Source organism: Coloeus monedula, assembly GCF_965178545.1.
Source record: "Coloeus monedula genome assembly, chromosome: 9".
Taxonomy (NCBI): domain Eukaryota; kingdom Metazoa; phylum Chordata; class Aves; order Passeriformes; family Corvidae; genus Coloeus; species Coloeus monedula.
In genome coordinates this window covers 9,680,422-9,698,025 of record NC_138789.1, presented here as the reverse complement: position 1 = coordinate 9,698,025, position 17,604 = coordinate 9,680,422, and the positions used below count along the sequence as shown (strand labels likewise).

General features: G+C 39.7%; 1 protein-coding gene across 3 annotated transcripts in view; it reads right to left on the bottom strand.

Annotated features, from left to right (window-relative positions):
- Positions 1-9,778: 9,778 nt before the first annotated feature.
- NEK7 (NIMA related kinase 7) overlaps positions 9,779-17,604 on the bottom strand; it is a 70,106-nt gene continuing 62,280 nt past the window's right edge. For all 3 annotated transcript variants that reach the window (XR_014226649.1, XM_082287070.1, XM_082287069.1), the window contains one exon: positions 9,779-17,441. Coding sequence is in view for 2 of the 3 variants with exons in the window: in XM_082287070.1 (XP_082143196.1) it covers positions 17,331-17,441 (111 nt within the window). In the remaining variant the exon portion in view is untranslated. The remainder of the gene's footprint in view (positions 17,442-17,604) is intronic.

Sequence of the window (17,604 nt, the reverse complement as noted above, 5' to 3'; positions counted from 1 at the left end):
TTTTCTTATCTATTATTAGGTTTTTCAAGTGTGTAAGTGTGTCTTAATCAAAAGAAAAGTTCCATACAGCTCTTGACATCAAAGAAGAGCATTTCCAAAGCTATTACAGTATCAAAGTAATATTCTGTGCAGAATCTAAGGTGAACCATTGGAATAATCCTTCTGGGATAGAGATGAAAAAATGCTGCATTCAATGTTGCCCAGAAGCATCCAAAGCAATCTATCAAAAAAGACATAAAAATATTGGGCCACACTTACTTGATGCATGTACTCACCACTACTATTATTTTCCTCCATTTCCTCTTTGTCTGCTTAGCTACTAATCTTACCTTTGTCTGAAAGTTCCTGCTGTACATATGAAAGTACCAGAGCTGATTAGTGAGTCACAGGAGGAAATTACCTCTGATGTGCTTCAAATCCATGCACCTTTTATGTATTTGAATCACATTATGAAAAAAAAATGTGTTAAGGCAAAAATAGCAGCATTGTAGCAGCACTAAGGTGAGAGTGCTGGACATGAGCAATCCTTTTCATGTGCTCCTAATACATTTTCACTGTGCTATTAGAAACTTCTCTTCTGCTTATTGAATATACATTTAAAGGTAAACTATATTTAACTACAGCAGTTTAGCTGGATAATCCATTTCAGTAAAAGACTTTGCTAATCCAAGCAACCATCAACTTAATTATATGCCCTGTACAAGACAGAGATTTCTCCCTTCAGTTGTGTGAGTGAAGCACCAGTTTCCTTGCAGAAGAGATGGGCACTCTGGTTGCTGCTGTGGTCAAGAGAACAGAGAGGGTGGGGGAAGAGAGGGAGAGAAGGTTATCGAACACAAACAAGCTGTTCCGGCTGACAACAGTAGTTAACTTGCTCCTTGAACTTAACATCTGGTAGCATTTTCATCTTCTGAACACTTGTAAAACCTTATGGTACTTTAGACAGTGGGAGCTCCTTTCCAAAAGAAATTTTAACAGTACAAAGAGACCGCAAAATCCATTTCTTACTGGGCCAGGGGGTTTCTAATTCTCAACTCACAGCTTACTTCAAGAATACCCTAGAAGTTCTTCCTTTGTGTCGTTTTTTGAGAGCAGTTTTAGCATTAATTTTCAGCAGGGATAGTATGCATATATGGAAAGGTTGCCTCTATATTCCTCATGATTAAGGAACAAATATGGTAGATACAGATATTTTTCTCCTTCACTGCCTTATAAGGCCAGTATGGGAACCAGAGAAAACTTCATTGCTACCAAAACACATCTAAAATTAATATCCACAGAGAAAGATACATTATTTTGTGAAACTATGGTTCCCACCTTTGAATATCCAACTGGCAGTGCCAAGGGCCTGTAGAGGGTAAGGAACAGCTTCCCACCCCCTGGAAGGGGGCACAGTGGCAAGAATACCTTCCTGCTGCTGCAGGAGAGGGTGGCAGTGATGGTGTGGGATGCTCTGCCCCCAGTGCATGCAAACTGGGCCAATGAAATTAAGCCAGTTAGAGGCCACCATGTCCTAATTCCTTCTTCCCTCACAGTACTGCTAAAGCTATACTGGAAACTGAATTGGGGTCAAATGAAGTCAGCAAAGATTGATAGTTTGATATTAAATGAGCTTTAAAGGAACTCCACCACTGGCAATATGCAAGCAGCACCAAGAGTCAGCCAGCCACAAAGACATGCACGTCCAGCCTGTGTTGTAGAAACTGCTTGCAACCAAGCTTCACTCAAAACACAAATGGAAAATAGCCCTTTAAAAGGGTTTCTTTCTGACACATTTGTATATTGTTGCATGATGGCTGTCCTCAATATGTGCAATTAACACCTGCTCCTTCTGGGAAAGACTTTTTAAAAAGCAAAGGATGTGATTAGGTGAGGATGCCTTGGTGACTACTGAGTCGCTGTGCACACTGCATTTGCCACTCTCTCTAAATCAGCACCACCCCAAAGCATGAAACAAGCCTGTGATCATAACAAAAATGCAATCCAAACCTGCTGTGACCCAAAATGCAATGGTTTTGCCTCAGTCTATGAGACAGCATACAATAAACATCAAACCTGGAATGAATGCTAAGTTTTGCATAAATACTACTCCAATTAAAATAGGATTGAATACTTGCAAATACTACAGATTCATTAAGAACCGTCGGAATTGGAGAAAACTGTGAGGAACTGCAAAATTCATTTATCAAAAGGAAAAAAAAGAGCAACCTATACCAGAAGAAAAGAAATATTTTTCACTGTAGTCAAACACAAGATAATGCATTATAGAAAAAATAATGGAAAGCATAATATTTTCCTTCCAAATGAAGTTTGTTCCAAAATTTATTTTAAAGCAACTGTAGAAGTAGACACACCTGAAGACAGATCTTTAAAAATATTATGCTCCTAGATCAGATGAAGAAAGTTCCAAAATAAAGGAACCAGACTGCAGTTTTAGCAATGCAGATGCAATCTGGAAGACATAGATCCTTAACAACCTCAAGCACCAAACGTAGTGTGCTGAATCCAAAAGTAGGGCAGTCGGGAGAGAAAGTTACCACACCAACTTTTGGAGGAACCTTTGTATGAACTCACTGTCAAAACCATCCTTGGGAATTTTATACCTTTACTACACAAAGGAAACTCCCCTTCTAAGCTGGGCCCCTCCTCTTCCTCAACATCCTAAGTGCATTTTTCTTAATTTGAAGTTAAGGAAGGTTCCCCGTGGGACCATTCCCGAGTCACACTCCCAAGGCCTCGCCGCCCCTGCAGGGACCGGAGCCCCTTCACGGCGGGCGGCTCCAGTGACCGGGGGGTCCCGTTTGATTCCCCGCACACCCAGTCAGACCAGGCTTCCCTTGGCAGAGCCTTAGTCTCGTTCCATAAAGCCATTTATTCACGGCACAGTAACACAGGAACAGCCCGAGCTGAGGAGGGACCCCCCCAAAAAGGAGCCCCTGGGCTCTCATCCCCTCACAGCCCGACCGCGGGAAAGTCTCGCTCTCCCTGCGGAGTGCTGGGCCCCGGCCGTGCCCGCTCACCCGGCTGCGCCCTCTCCGTGCCCTTTGCCACGCAAAGGCACAGCAGTTCACGGCCTCTCCTCCGCGGTCGCACCCGGAGCCCCATCTGCATCCCGACCTGCAGCTGCAAACTGAGTTACCTGCACCAGGTGTGTCCCACGAGACCCGGGCGAGGTTAGCAGCCTCCTGGCCCGGGGCTGGATCCCCGCTGCAGAACTCAGGAGCATCCAAGGACAGGAGCTGTGCAGCTGAGCACTCCCAGGACACAGCTCTGACCCTGCGCGGAGCTGTCCCGGGGAGCTGTAGGCATCATCAGGCTGTGTGTTACTTTGTAGGATTTCCTATGCTTGCATTTACCCCTTCACCCTTCCCCTGCACACACACAGGGGAAGAACATGCTGCACAGGTGGGTGAAGGACAAGCACAGGCTGCTCTTCCATCTCCTCCTATTTGCACCAATGTCTTGTGATAGATTTAATAAAGCTTTTGGAGAGTTCAAAGTTCAGGAAAAAACAGGTAACTTGAGGTAGAAACTTGCGAAGTATTTGTCACCATGCTGCCCTAGAGGGATCAAAAATCAAGAAACGTGTTCATAGACAGCTCCCCCTTAAATCCATGCATAAGCATTTGTACTTTTGAACAACTGGACAAATGACTGGGGTATGGCTCTGCCTGCAACAAAATGAATAATCCTGGGTGGTCAAAAGCCAAGCAAACACTATGAAACTACAGTGAACTAAGCAATTCTTTAGAGCAGGGTATATGCTTATATACTGCATTTAGCATAGGCTGCAACATTAAAGATCATTATTTATATCTTTACTATCTTTAATGGTCTCTTATTTGCACTTCAGAAAGCGAAAAAGAAGCTAAAGAAAAGTGAAATTATACATGGAGCTATTACAGGTAAGATGTTTTCCTTACTCATACCTCAAATACTGTGTAGATAAAATACCACAAGAAACTGAACCACTCTGGGGAGAAGGTGGAAGGAGGCAGTTATAGAAAAAGATTTCTATCCTATGGAAGATGTCCCTTTTTTGCCTGCATATTTGAGAGACTCATGTATTCTCTTATTTCCTCTGCCTCGCTTGTCTAAAAGATGACAAGTGACGCCCAACTACTTTGGCATATCATATTGCATTGTGTCATTCCACCACCTGCCAATGCCAGTGGCCCATCAAGCCTGAAAAATCAAAAGCAGCAATTTGTTAGAAACTGGGAAAAGGAAAAAAAACATATAAACCCACCACATTTTAAGCCAAAAATAGAAACATTCATTTTGTATTAGTAAATAGACTGTGAAATATCGATCCACAAAAGTAAGTGAGCATGAGTAATGTAAGTATCAATCTCATAAGCAGATTCAAGGATTTAAAAGCATTTCAGTATTTGTATATTGGTAGCTGTGTGGAAGACAACATCTATCTCAGATCAAATATGATTCTGCAAAACACTGCTGCTCTTTATGCTTTCCTTTCAGGGCAGAAGATCTTGTGATGAAAGAAAAGCTAAAGAAACTACATGTTCTAATAAAAATATTAGTATGGAACTATAGCCAAACATGCAGTTATCTTTGCTGGCAACAATAAAAGGCAGTGCTATTAAAAAAAAAAGTCCCTGCCTGGATCCTCCTTTATTCTGAAAGATTAGTGCTGAATTACAGAGAAGTGTATTTGTTACAAAAGCACAGAAAAATCCTTCTTTTTATACCATCCATATTTATCAACAAAATCATCTCTCAGGAAAAAGAAATCACTGTTTGTTTTGCTGTGCAGTGAGTCTTAATGGAGACAATAAAGACAGAGGAAACAGCAAGTTTACTAGTACTAGCCAAATTATAGCAATTATTTTGAAAGGTGCTATCCTTTGGGTAATTGTTTTGTTCCTTGTAATGCTGTGCAAATACTCTTCACAAGAGTGTTTGCTTAAGATCTAATCCCAGACTGTCCTGGAGCACAACTTGAGCTCTTCACTCAGGCAAATTTTCCCTTCCAAACCCTCCATACTGTGGCCTCTCAATTTTCTCGACAGCTGCCATGTGCAAATGGTTTGATGATCATTCTTTGTGCTCAGCTGAGCTAACATAAAGCCTGCTCAGTGGCTCCTGGTCCACCTTCTGACAGACCAGGACCCTGGCAAAGTAGTTTGCAATGTTACCAGATTCCCAGAATGGAAACAGATTTTTGCGTCCCCCTGGGGAGACGGGGAAAGGAATCACCAAAGTCATCTCACCCTCAAATCACAGCAGAGGTGCATGAGAAAGCAAGCACAAAATTACAGGAGAATAAGAGAAATACAAGGTTACCAAGCCAGATGCTGTGAAAAGGGTGTAATATTGAAAGGGAAGATTCTCAAAGCACAGGATGGAGCAAAGCTAAGGGTAAAAGGCAGAACCACCAGCTAAGCACAGCGTGAAATGCAGGAACCCACAGAAATTGGGAATGCTAAAAAAGGGCCAGAAGCACTGTAGGAACTGGCTCCACTCCAGAAAGAGCAGGAACCAGGACTCCTGCTCACTCAGACAATTTGCTGTGAAGCGTTCTGCCTGGGAACATCTGTCTGGAACATGATGGAAAACTGCACTGTGCAAGTTGCACACAAAAATAAAATGGAAAGTGAGACATAATTAGGGTCAACCTGTACAATGCAGGGTCATTAGGGTAAAAATGTGCCATGTTTTTCCATACTGAGCAGCAGATCAGGCTTTCCAATGGCAGCCAAATGATTTTTTCAGTTACCCAGTTTAAAAACATCTACAATACCCACATCCACATAATAAATGCTCAGTACACGTGAGGTCTCGTTATGGTGATCAAAGATGGGCACCCATGAGTTCAATGGAACAAGTGTTCCCATGCCACACACCTTCAAGCACCCAGGCAGGATGTCTTTGCCTATAACACACCCTGTGGCCAGGCAAGAGCTCTGGCAGAGGCAGCACAAGCTCAGCTGCCGGGGAGGGGGAGCTCATCACAGAGCCTCCCCCACAACCAGCCTCCCTCTCCTTCACGGGCCAGCGTCGGGTAGAAAATTGTCACACTGACAGTGCAGATGGACAGATCTACTGGATCTTAACAACTCCAGGCAGACTGAGCTCAGAAGTACCACTTTTATTCGTTTACAAACTGAACAAAATGCCACACAAGCCAGAACAGCCAAAGGTACAATATTAATTCATGCAATCTTGACCTGTTAAGAGTTTGATACTTCATCTTTACCAAATACATCAACAAAAAGTAGTCCCAAGACCATGTTGACGTGGTTTTCATATGACAATTATATAACTAATTTCAAATGAGGCATGTATATGTTTCCTATTTATGTTCTGGAGCAGAGCAAAAATTATTCTGAAATACCTCCAGCAGTCTGTGTTCATTGTAGGGTACACGTAAATTATTTTAAGGGAATAATACATCTCCAAGGACATTTTAATGGATTAAATGTCAGGAATGAAATACGGCATTTCAACTTAGCTAGGACCTTAAAGAATGAATATAAAGACAATTATTGAGAGGTCTGAAGAACACGATTGATTTCTTTGCAATTTAAACTCTGAGGTACTTCATGCAGTTAAACAGAATTTCTATTTCAAGTTTTCATTGCATAAAATTACAAAGTATGTAAAGATGTAATGCTGACCATATTTTAAAGTTTATGAGAGAACTGCAGAGTGTCTGATTTAAAAGGAAGTTGTGTTTTAGAACTGCATTTTAAGCACAGAATTTTATGCTCAATTACTGTGAAATAAATTACAATTACAATCTACAGTTCTTTTAGCAGTAGCTTGATGGTCCTATGCAAAGCCAGAAATTAAACATCATGAAGAAATAAAAGGGCCAAATTCCAACAAGAGCCCCATAAAGCAAGAAGTTATACATTTGGAAGGTGCTTTGCTGCAGGCAAATGGCTGCCAGCATTCCAAATCAACCTGTAAGGGAACACACTGCAGGTGTACCTGTGCTCAATACAGAAAATATTCCCACACAGACACACCACTTAGTTACAGTGGGATTCTGATTGTTATAATGGCACTTGGATACTACTCTTACTAAAAAAAAAAAAAAAAACAAAAAAAAACCAAACCAACAAACAAAAAAAAAAACTAATTTAACTTTCTTTGAGAAAAAGAAATATAAATCATTAATTGCATAACATACATAAAACTCTCAGACCACACTGTGTTAGAACACACAGTGTATGTGTAAGTTGCCTTTATAAAACCTGTGGCAGTTTTTAGACCTATCAGTGCTGTTTAAAGAAAACATCCAAGACTGAAGGCAACAATAAATGGGAAGAATATGGCACATATGAGAAGTAATATGTTCCATTTCATGGATATTACCTGAACATCCACCTGTTTCTATCCATTTGGGACCACTACCATCAACATGTGCACTCTCAGAAAACAAAAAATAAAGCAATTCTCAAATAAAATATAGTTTTATAAATAGATTGCTTAACATCATAAACACTTACTGAACAGGCAGAACAGTTTTTAAAAAGCATTTTAGCTCAAAACCATCACCACACTTTTGTATCATTACAACTGTAAAAGATGACAGCTTCCCAGTTACTGCATTGGGGGAGTTTCACAAGGTCTTCTTGGGATTTGTGACATCGTGAGGGATGGCCCAGTGTTACAGCAGCAGAACACCAATAACAGATAAGGGTCACCCACATGATCCTTTGCCCTTTTGCTCGAGCTGACAATTCACAGTGAACTGCCCACTGCTTCTAAGAACTCCAGGCAAGTGGGTCATTCCTTCCAATTGGGTTTCCCCAGGGAGAAGCAGGAGCTGGGGGAGGAAACTCAGCAGCCCAGAGGCCCCGTGCTGGCTGCTGGATCAATGGCCAGTGTCAGCAGGCTCCCAGTTAATGATGCTGGAGCCAGCGCCAGCCTCGCTCCCGGCCACGCTTACCTCAGGTACCCACACACAGGACACAGGGTTCTGGAAAAGCCAAGTAATTGCCTCATTTTGCAGTATGAGGAATTTTTTGTTAAAGGTGTACACCTTGCATTTTATGTTCCTAGGATCAGTCCTTAGATTTGAACAAAGAAAACATGTTCACATCCACAACGGTGCAGTGTGACAGCCCAGGGCAGCCAACAGCAAGTGCAGCTGTGTGACTACAGATCCACTTACAAAGGTTTGCTGTAAAGAAGAATGCAGTGTTTTGTAAACCTTGCTTATGTGTGTGTAAATGTATATCAATTTCACATATATGGAACAATTTTTATTAACCTTCTAAGGTGAGAAGTGTTTGGCAAACAGACAAAAGCCACCAAAAAATAACAACCAACAACAAAAAACACACCACGGGAAAATACAACCACAAAACAGGGGAACCCTTGTCCTGTTTCTATTATACAAGGATGGAGCAGTTGAAGTCATCCCTGTATCCATGTAAGCTCGTGGAACAACTGAATTATGGAAACGAGATAACTGTACAAGGTTCTTTATATTACTGACTTACTATTATCAGATGTTCCATGCAAACTACCTACAAAAATTCTCCCACTGAAGGCAAGATTTTTCAGCCAGGCTGTGGTTCAGCCCCAAACGTGCAGTACTGAACTCTCAGCTAGAGGAGAAAGGACAAAGAGCTTTTCCTTTGAATTCAGCCTAGTGCATCCTGCAGCTGGAAGCCCCCGTACTTCCAAAGCCTGTCTCAGAGGCCACACCATTAAAAACATTCTGTAACAACATTTTAGGATCCCTTTCTTCCCTGCCAACTCAATAAAAATTTTTAAGGTAGTTTTTAGAAAGCTGTCTTATGTCTGTCTAGCAGTGCTTCTGCCTTCCAGCCACAGGCAGCAGCATTTTAACTGCTCACACCAGACTCAAGCAAGACATCGTCCTTTGGAGGTTGAAATAAGTGCAACTACACTTTCTACACCTCTGGGAAACTCTTTTCCAGTGAGGAAAAGTACAGCAGGAAGACTTTTACTCCTAACACATCACATTATGAAGAAATTACGATCTAAAATTATGACTTGTTCCAGAGTAAGGAACAAAAATTATTGTTGATAAAAATGCGTACCAAATCCTGCAAAATGAAATTACCTCATCAAATATTCTCCCACAAGAGTAAACACTCTGAATCATTTGCCAATCCTTTTATATTTTTTCTAACTTTTGAACACATGCCTTGTAAAATCTCCAGTACAAGAACGACAAACAGCCACCATCACCCTCCATGAGAGACTGATAACTGTTAAATGATACTTTATAACATCAAGAAATTATTCTTGGTTTGCAGAAATTGTTTCCTCAAAGAATTTCACAAATTTGAAACAATCTATTTATCATATTCTTTATTTGCTCCCAAGAAGTTTGTTGTCAGAAGTTTCAAGTTCTGAGTTCTCATTTAATACAGGGCAAAACTTAAGGAAAAAACCCTACTGCTCTAAAAGCTGCCTTGCTTCACTCACTTTCCTCCTCAAATTTCAGTTTCCACCAACACTTGAGAGTTTAAAGTAGTGGTCCCATAACCAGCAGTCATCTGACAGCTGTTGGCTTCCTTCCCTTCCATCCCATCCCCAGTGGTAAGCTCCCTTCCCCAAAGCAGGCTCTAGAGAACAGAAGCACTGAGTTATGTTCAGGATCCCAACTTCCCTGCTTCACCACAGTGGGCACAACTGTTATCTGCTAGGAAACAGCAGATTTGAAAGGTAACAATTGAGAAAATCCAGGCCATAAACACCACAAAACTTCTGTATCAAGTTTTACTGCCAAAAGTTTTATTTTACACTCGAGTTGCAAATGAATACGGTGTACACGTCATACAGGATGCAGAAGTACTACACGAACACATTTGTTAGCAACAACAAGTTTTCAAAAAATAAAACATCCTAACTTCTCTCTTTGTCCCCACACTTGACTTACCTTTTCTGCAATATAAAGAACATTTGAGGAGTGGCAGAAGAACAAAGAATGGCCCGTAACTTGTAACTGAGGAGTTTCTGACTGCACACAAGGCAAACAAGGTTTACAGTGAGGCACTGGAGCAGGCTGCCCACAGAAGTGGCACTGAATGCCCTTCCCACAGGTTTCCTAAATCTTGCTGAAGCCCTAAGCCCTGCTCTGAACTCAGCACTGAGCCTGCTCTCAGCAGGAAGGTGGACTAGAGACTTCTCTCAAGGTCCTTTCCAATCTGAATGATTATAAAATTTGCTTCAAGCACAATCAGCAGCCAAATCCAAACAAATCAGTGAATGCCTCCTGTTTTCCTCGCTCCCAACAGAAAAACAATACTCATCTTTAATGATCATCTTTACAACAGTCCAGCATGACTGAAATCAAAGAAACAAACAGCAAATTGAGAGTACAGAAGAACACCAACACAACAAAAGGCCTTTGTGTGATTTAAAATTCTTTTCATAACAGCAGATTTTTTTAAATTGTTCTTTACACATTTGCAATTACCTGCTGTATAGCAATACCAAATACATTTCTAGTCATTTTGAACTGGGAGATTTCCTGTCCACACTGAGAAAGTTTCTACTGGCCCTCGATACACTGGCAGTGCTATATTCCCTGCAAGTGTCTCAGGGAAGCCAGAGAACGAGGGGCTGGGAGCTGGCAAAGAAGTAAGGAACCCCAAAACATCTTGTTTTATCTTCCTGCTTGAGACCTCTTTCTATTGCTAGGGTTTAAATGAAAAGCAAGTGGAACTAGCAGGAAAGACTGAATGTACCTGTAATTTCATATTTTTAATTCCATATGACAGAAAATTGCAATAGACAAACGATGTAAGGCCTACACCCATCACAGAGGCAGCAGTAGAAGAACTAACTGCATAATGTGATACAAACAAGCAACAAGGAATAAATATAAAACCTGGAAAGTACTAGAAATTTTTTTTGTGCCAGCAAACAACTGATCCTCTAAAACAAAGTAATTACTCTGGTGCAAATAAAAAATCAATAAATGTGTGTATAACCACACCAAATCCAACATTCAGCTCTACACCCCCCAGTTCCAAAACACCAAACTTCGCAGTTTTACAGAGATTTTTGTTTCTGCATCTCAGCATAACTGAGGATAACTATGAACAGTCAAAGGTCAGACAATTTGACCAACAGTGAATCTCTGCAAACACACAACCTTCCACCTCTGAAAGCCTGCTGGAAGTGTGAAGTCAGATCATGCACCCACCACAGAGGCAGGCTTGGTTTGGCTTTGTATTAGGGCAGCGTGGGTAGAGAAGCAGCAGAGTACTGAGCTCAGTCCTACACCTGGAGAGTCTGGGTGGCACAGGAACAGAGGGAAGGATTGTGCCCAACACTGGGTCCAGCCAGGGAAGCTCTTAGTCACGTTCTTATTTCAAGCAATAATTAAAAGCACTGAAATCAAGTTGCTATCATAAGAAAACAACTGTTAGCTGTATGTGCAGGAACAAGACAAGACAGTTACACACAGAAATACAAAGCAATTAAGGGAAACATCTCTTTATCTGAAATGACAGAAAACACAAGGCCCAAATTCAAGGACTTTCGAAGTACTTGGAGAAACAACCTATTCCAACTCTACAGTACTGAAATAAGACCAGATTTGTGGGATTCAGGTCTCTTTAAAACACAAAACAAGTAGTAATTTCGTGGAGTTCCTTCTTCAGCACACAAAACAGTGAAAGCCCAATGACAGTTTAGTCCCGTCAGTTTTGGTACTTTGAAGGGAGAAAAGAAGTCAAAATGACACAGAGGTTAAATCAGTGAAGATAAAAGATAAGAAAGAACAAATAGTGAAGAGGGCTGGATTCTGGTACATCTAACTCTGAGACACTTGATACGCAGGCATGGGAGAAGTGTCAGAGATAGAAAGGTTGTGGCCTTGGAAAACAGGCAAGTAAAATTGTCACGGATGTTAGAAAATAGTCGAGAGGGAGTCAGAAATAAAAAATTATATCTTTGAATCTGAACAGGTCTGAGGCTGGCTGGATACTAAAGGAATAATCTGGAGATAGAACCATGGGAGAACCAGACTAGGGGGGAGAAGCACTGGATTTTTGGGGCATTGAAATAAAGTGTAACATTAAAAAATCCAAAAACAAACTGGCAAGAGGGTGTTCAGGAAAATGAAATTAGATGAGAGGGAGGAAAAAAGGGCAAAGTACTAAAAACCAGAAACAGTGAGGATGATGGGTGCCACCCCCTTAAAGACAGATGAAAGAGAAACTTCGTTACTAGTGAAGGAAGAAGTAATTCAAGGAAAAGAATGAGGCATAAAAGATACAGAAATAAAAATGGAAAAACGTGAATAGTTAAGAGACAGAGAAGCTCAGTTCAGAAACAGATTCTGAGAATGAAAAACAACTTTGAAAAGGATCTTGTCAGGCAAAAAAATCAGGATTGAAGATTTTGTATCAAGAATGAATGGAGAACTAAAATGAACAGCAAATCTTCAAGCAAGCTCAACAAGGAAAAAAAAAAAAGGTGAGATAAAAGTGTTTAAAAAGTCCATTTGGGAAGAGGACTAAAGCAGGTAAGGCAAAGCTGAATCTGAAGCTCTGTTGTGCTGACACACTCTTCAGACATTCAGAAAGGCTGGAATGGAAATTAAGAAATTACAAGAGAATATGTCTGAAGGGAGGAATGGAGACAGGGCAATGTGAGAAGCAGCCAAAGAAACCATGTACAGAGAAGCAGACAGATAAAAATAGAGACCAGTGAGTCAAAAGAAGTGAGGCCAGTGAAGGAAGGAGGCAGCGGTGAAGATGAGGGAGTCAAAAAGGTTAATAGACTGGAGATCCCAAAAGGAGTGAGTGACAGGGTAGAGAAGAGAGAAAGACAGATAAGCTGAAACAGAGCAGGTAGTGATCAGAGAAAGGGAATTTAGAAATGAGAGATAATAAAGTGAACAGTATTTAGTAAAGACAAGGTCATGGGAATGATTGAAGCAGTGAGAAAATCCGTCTAAAATGAGAAATCGCAGGCATTGGGCTGGAAAAACAGAATGAAGAACAATGGAGTTAAGTACTGATCAGGGGAAAAGAACTGGGCTTGCCCATGGGGAGGGATAAAATTTGAGAAGACAAAAATGGGTTAATTTTAGCAAAGTCACAAAGAAAGATGCAAACTAATGACCACTAGGAAAACTAGACACAGAGGACTTCAAATCAGGAAGAGGGTAGGGCTAACAACAGGACTGGCAAGGCAGAAGCAGAAAACAGCAGTCATAGAACTTTAGCAGTGAATAGGAATGGAAAACACTTTTTTAAAAGCACCAGAGAAGGGCATAAAGGTTCAGAGAGCAGAATAAAGTTTGAAAAACAACCCTAAACATCTATAGCGGAGTCATGTTCAGAAACGTAAGTAGCACCCTACGAGGCAGGGTTGGCACCTCTATTTCCCTCCTTGCCAGAAAGATTTATTCATCCAGACCAAACCAGAGACCAGAAATTCGTAAGACCAACACTGACACTGGTTAGATAATGTGGGGATACAGCTGAGCAGGGAAAATTTTGACTGTTGAAGTAGATAAAGACTATTAAACACTACTAAAACTTACAGAAAAACTGTGATTTGACCTCTGCCATCCAGACCTTTATGTCTTCACAAAACAAGACCTGAAGGCCTTCACTGACTCTCCCTCACATCACCTCCTGTTCCTACCAGCTCACACAGCCAATGCAGCATTCACCACCATTCCATGTCAGCTGTTAAGATTCTCACCACTCTGCATAATAGCAAAGAGAAGAGATTAAGCAAACAGATTGCTTCAAACAAACATCACTGCGATTTTGGGTCCCATTCAGAGGTATCTGAGAACCACTGGCATAAAAGTTCTTCTCCATTTCCAAGCCTCTGTCAAGAATTTTACTCTATGGCTTTCTTAATCATGAGCATGAATAAAACACCAGCCTTCTCAGACACTTCTAATACTGCATTTCATCTTCTGCTATACTGGCATGTTTTTAAAGTTTCTGCTCATTACAAAAAGACAACACACTTCTATTGCCTGCTCATACATTTGGGAGCTGGATCATTAGGAGTGCAACAGAACAGGGAAAAAACCCACATTATCCCCTGCTACCAAACCAGTGACATGCAGAGAGTACAAGAAGTGAGCTGAGCACATCATTTCTATCTGCCCTACTGATTACTGTTTATTCGTGTATGTAGATGTGGTTCACTCAAAATTACTGAAATTACAGAAAAACCAGCCTAAATATAAACAAGAGCTCACAGGACCGGGGCCATAATGGGAGCTCTTTGTTATTTTTATGCTTTATCACATCTTCTCATATGGCTTGAAAATAATTTTAAATTTAGTTTTAAATCTTAGTTTAAAACACACAATGTATTGGATGTAGTATTTTAGATAATTCTTTAATAAATAATGCAAAAAATAATTTTTTTAATGTACTGTCTTTTGTTACAGTCAAGAAATCTCACCTAGAATCAACTACTGGAAGCAGTAAGTTGTCCACAAGATAGGTAGCATCTATTGTAATATATTTCTCTCTCTCTAAAAAGGAAAAGTTTGAAAAAATATCATAGATGCAATATAATTTTTACATTACATTTAATATCTGTATGTTTTATTTCTACTGGACTACTGAACAGCAGGGGAGCTTTCAAGACAAAGGAGGTTTTATGCAATGTAAAGCACAAAGTTCACTCCTGACACAAGTTAATACTGGAGCATTACTGAAATAAAAGGAGGAGCCATTTGGGTACATTTGGGGTAGAAATGTAACACGTTCTCTTTAAAGCAAATAAACATATAATGCTGTAGCTTAAAACAAATAGTGCTAAATGTCATCATCAACATAGGAAAAACTGAATGGTGGTTTATAAAGAAAATATTTTATAAGCACATAGCATACACTGGAGTGTTATAACAGACTTATCATTTTTGTATGTTACCAAGTACTTTACTTTAGGGAGAGATTCTACAATCCCCACATATGTACGCAAATTCTATTAACCCACATTGGCTTTTTAATTACAGAGTTTGGTACCAGAGTTATCTGCACCATTCATTCCACAGATTTTAAATCAGGAACCACTATTTCTTTTTTTCAGCACAAGATTTAATCATAAATACTAAAAAAACCCTCACACTGCTAAAAAAACTTACACACCCAAGTATGCTCAGTTGCTAACTCTTAACTCATGATTCTTTTACTCAACATTCCCTTCCAGGGGAGGGATTTCTATCAGCAGTTTCTTTCAGAAAACATTCAATACTTTATGCATAATATTAGATACAAATAGCCTGCATGGGGCTTGTAGGGGCGTTTCAGTGATTTTTAAATGTTCCAGCACATTTCAGAAAAAAAATTGAGTACTTGTGCATATTTAGAGCTAATTCTGGCAGTCAAGCAAATATTGTGCTGCCTTTTCCAACACAAAAATTTCATTCTATGACATATGAAACATTTTTATAGAATATAACAATCATGTTTTAAATTATATAACCATTTAATAAATGAAAACAAATCTATGGAGGTTGCTAAACACAAACCAAAGTTTCTCAAATACTTCTTTCCAACAAATTGTTCCACTGAAGTCCTATAAGATTAAGTGCACACAGAAGTGAGAAGGAAAACTACGGTTTCATAGAATTTGTCCTACAGGATCTGGAAGCAAAAATTAAAAAAATATGTATTAAGATAAGCTGATGATCTGGCACATATACCATTTAGAAACTCCCATTTTTTTGCGAAACAATTTTCATAGTATTTGTAGTTCTAAAAAATACAAAACTGAAAACAACCCTGACCTGCCTTGAACACGAACTCCACAAATGGATTTTTACTCTTTGAGACTTATATCAAATAAAAATTACAGCTGCACAGAGAAACAAACAAGCAAAAAAAAAATCTGAGCATGCAGGGATGTGACTGCATCTAGAACCTATATGTGTATGTACATACTGCTGCTTTTATTTGAACTAACTTTTTACTCACATAAAGAAAAAGACTTAACTGACAGTAACAGCTCCTTAGCTACTATCACTGATAATAATTACGTTTTGACAGTTCTGTAAAAAAAGTTCAGTCTTGAAACAAGAAATTTCATTTCACTCTCCATTTTTACCACATTTAAAAACAAGACACATTCCTTCCTTAACAATGAAAATATTACATAAGCATATCCCAAAAGGCACTAAGGTATAACAAAAATATTCAGCATTTCCTTTTCAACTAATAAAGTATCTGTAAGACAGTTTGCGTATATTAATTATTTCCCAAATTAAGGCGTGGCAACTTTCTCTTAAACATAAAAGCCATAATTTACTTCTGCTAAATATAAAACTAAGTCTCAGGATACAGAATACAAAAATCATATCTTTACGTAGAATACAGTTTGTGTTATACTAGACTATTATATCTTTGCCAAAAGATTTCTGTATTTAGAAAAAGAAAAATTAAAATTTAAATATACTGTAAGGTCACTCAAATTATTTTAAACACAGAAATCTACAAACAGTGACATATACACAAACAGTTGGGAAGTTGTAACTTAAAGCTCACATCTTTTAATCAGACCTGCTCAAATGACAGCCTCAAAAGAACCTATTTGCTACAAGAAGCATCTGCATGGTTTTAAGACTGAACTATGCAGACTCCCATTGCCCCAGGGCAGTGCTGCACAAGTCTATTGAAAACTACCCGATTGCTGAATCAACACCTTAAATTTTCCCAGAAAACCTCCAGCAAATGTTTCATGTGTATTATGAGAGAATAACAAAACAAAAAGGGATGTTACAAAAATTTAATCATGACAATTTTTCCTGAAACTATTTTTCCACTGCATTTGGCAAGGAGAGAACTAATTCTATCACTTGTCTACTCTTACAGCAGGAACTGCGAACGACGATTCAATATAAAATACAATAAGCTCCTGTAATAATTATGTTCCTTTTGGAAGAAAGATTAAAATAAAGTTAACTGTGCTGATTCATACTTTCCATAAATTACTAAAAGTGAGAGATCCAGACATTTTGCTTCTTGATAACAAGCCTAATATCTGTATCATGTGCAAAAGTGCAACTGTGTTTTAGAACTGAGGCCCAACTGAATACAATTTTGTTATTACAGAAGTATACTTGAACCCACTAACATGGAAACAGCAGTTCATGGCATCTTAAAATTAAGCTTTACATATTTAAACCTGTTGTACAACTGCAAGTTAGTAAAAAATACAAAACCCAGGAATAAACAGAAAACAACAAAGCTTGTATATAGATTGGTTTACAATTCAAAGCACAACAGTAGGCTTCAAATAATTACATTTGTGTACCACACACGGAGAGGTGGGATGATTTATTTAAAGCACTTGGTTGTTGCTGCTCCTTGCTCCGGCTCTGAGGCTGCTTAGCTGCTGGCGGTGTGTGCGTGCATACGTTTCGCTACATCGTACACGTAGGTGATGTCTGGGCGCTTCTCCGGATCCGGGTTGATGCACATATTAACTAATTGTCGCAGCTACGAGAGGGAGAGAACATGACAGGAGCGTTGGCCTTCTTACAAGCAGGATTTGTGCATTATCGAATTCAAATTAATACAACGGGCAAAAATTAGCCAAACAGCGACTCTGCACAAGCACACAGGCAGCCCTCCCTCTCTGCTCACACACTGCACGCAGCTC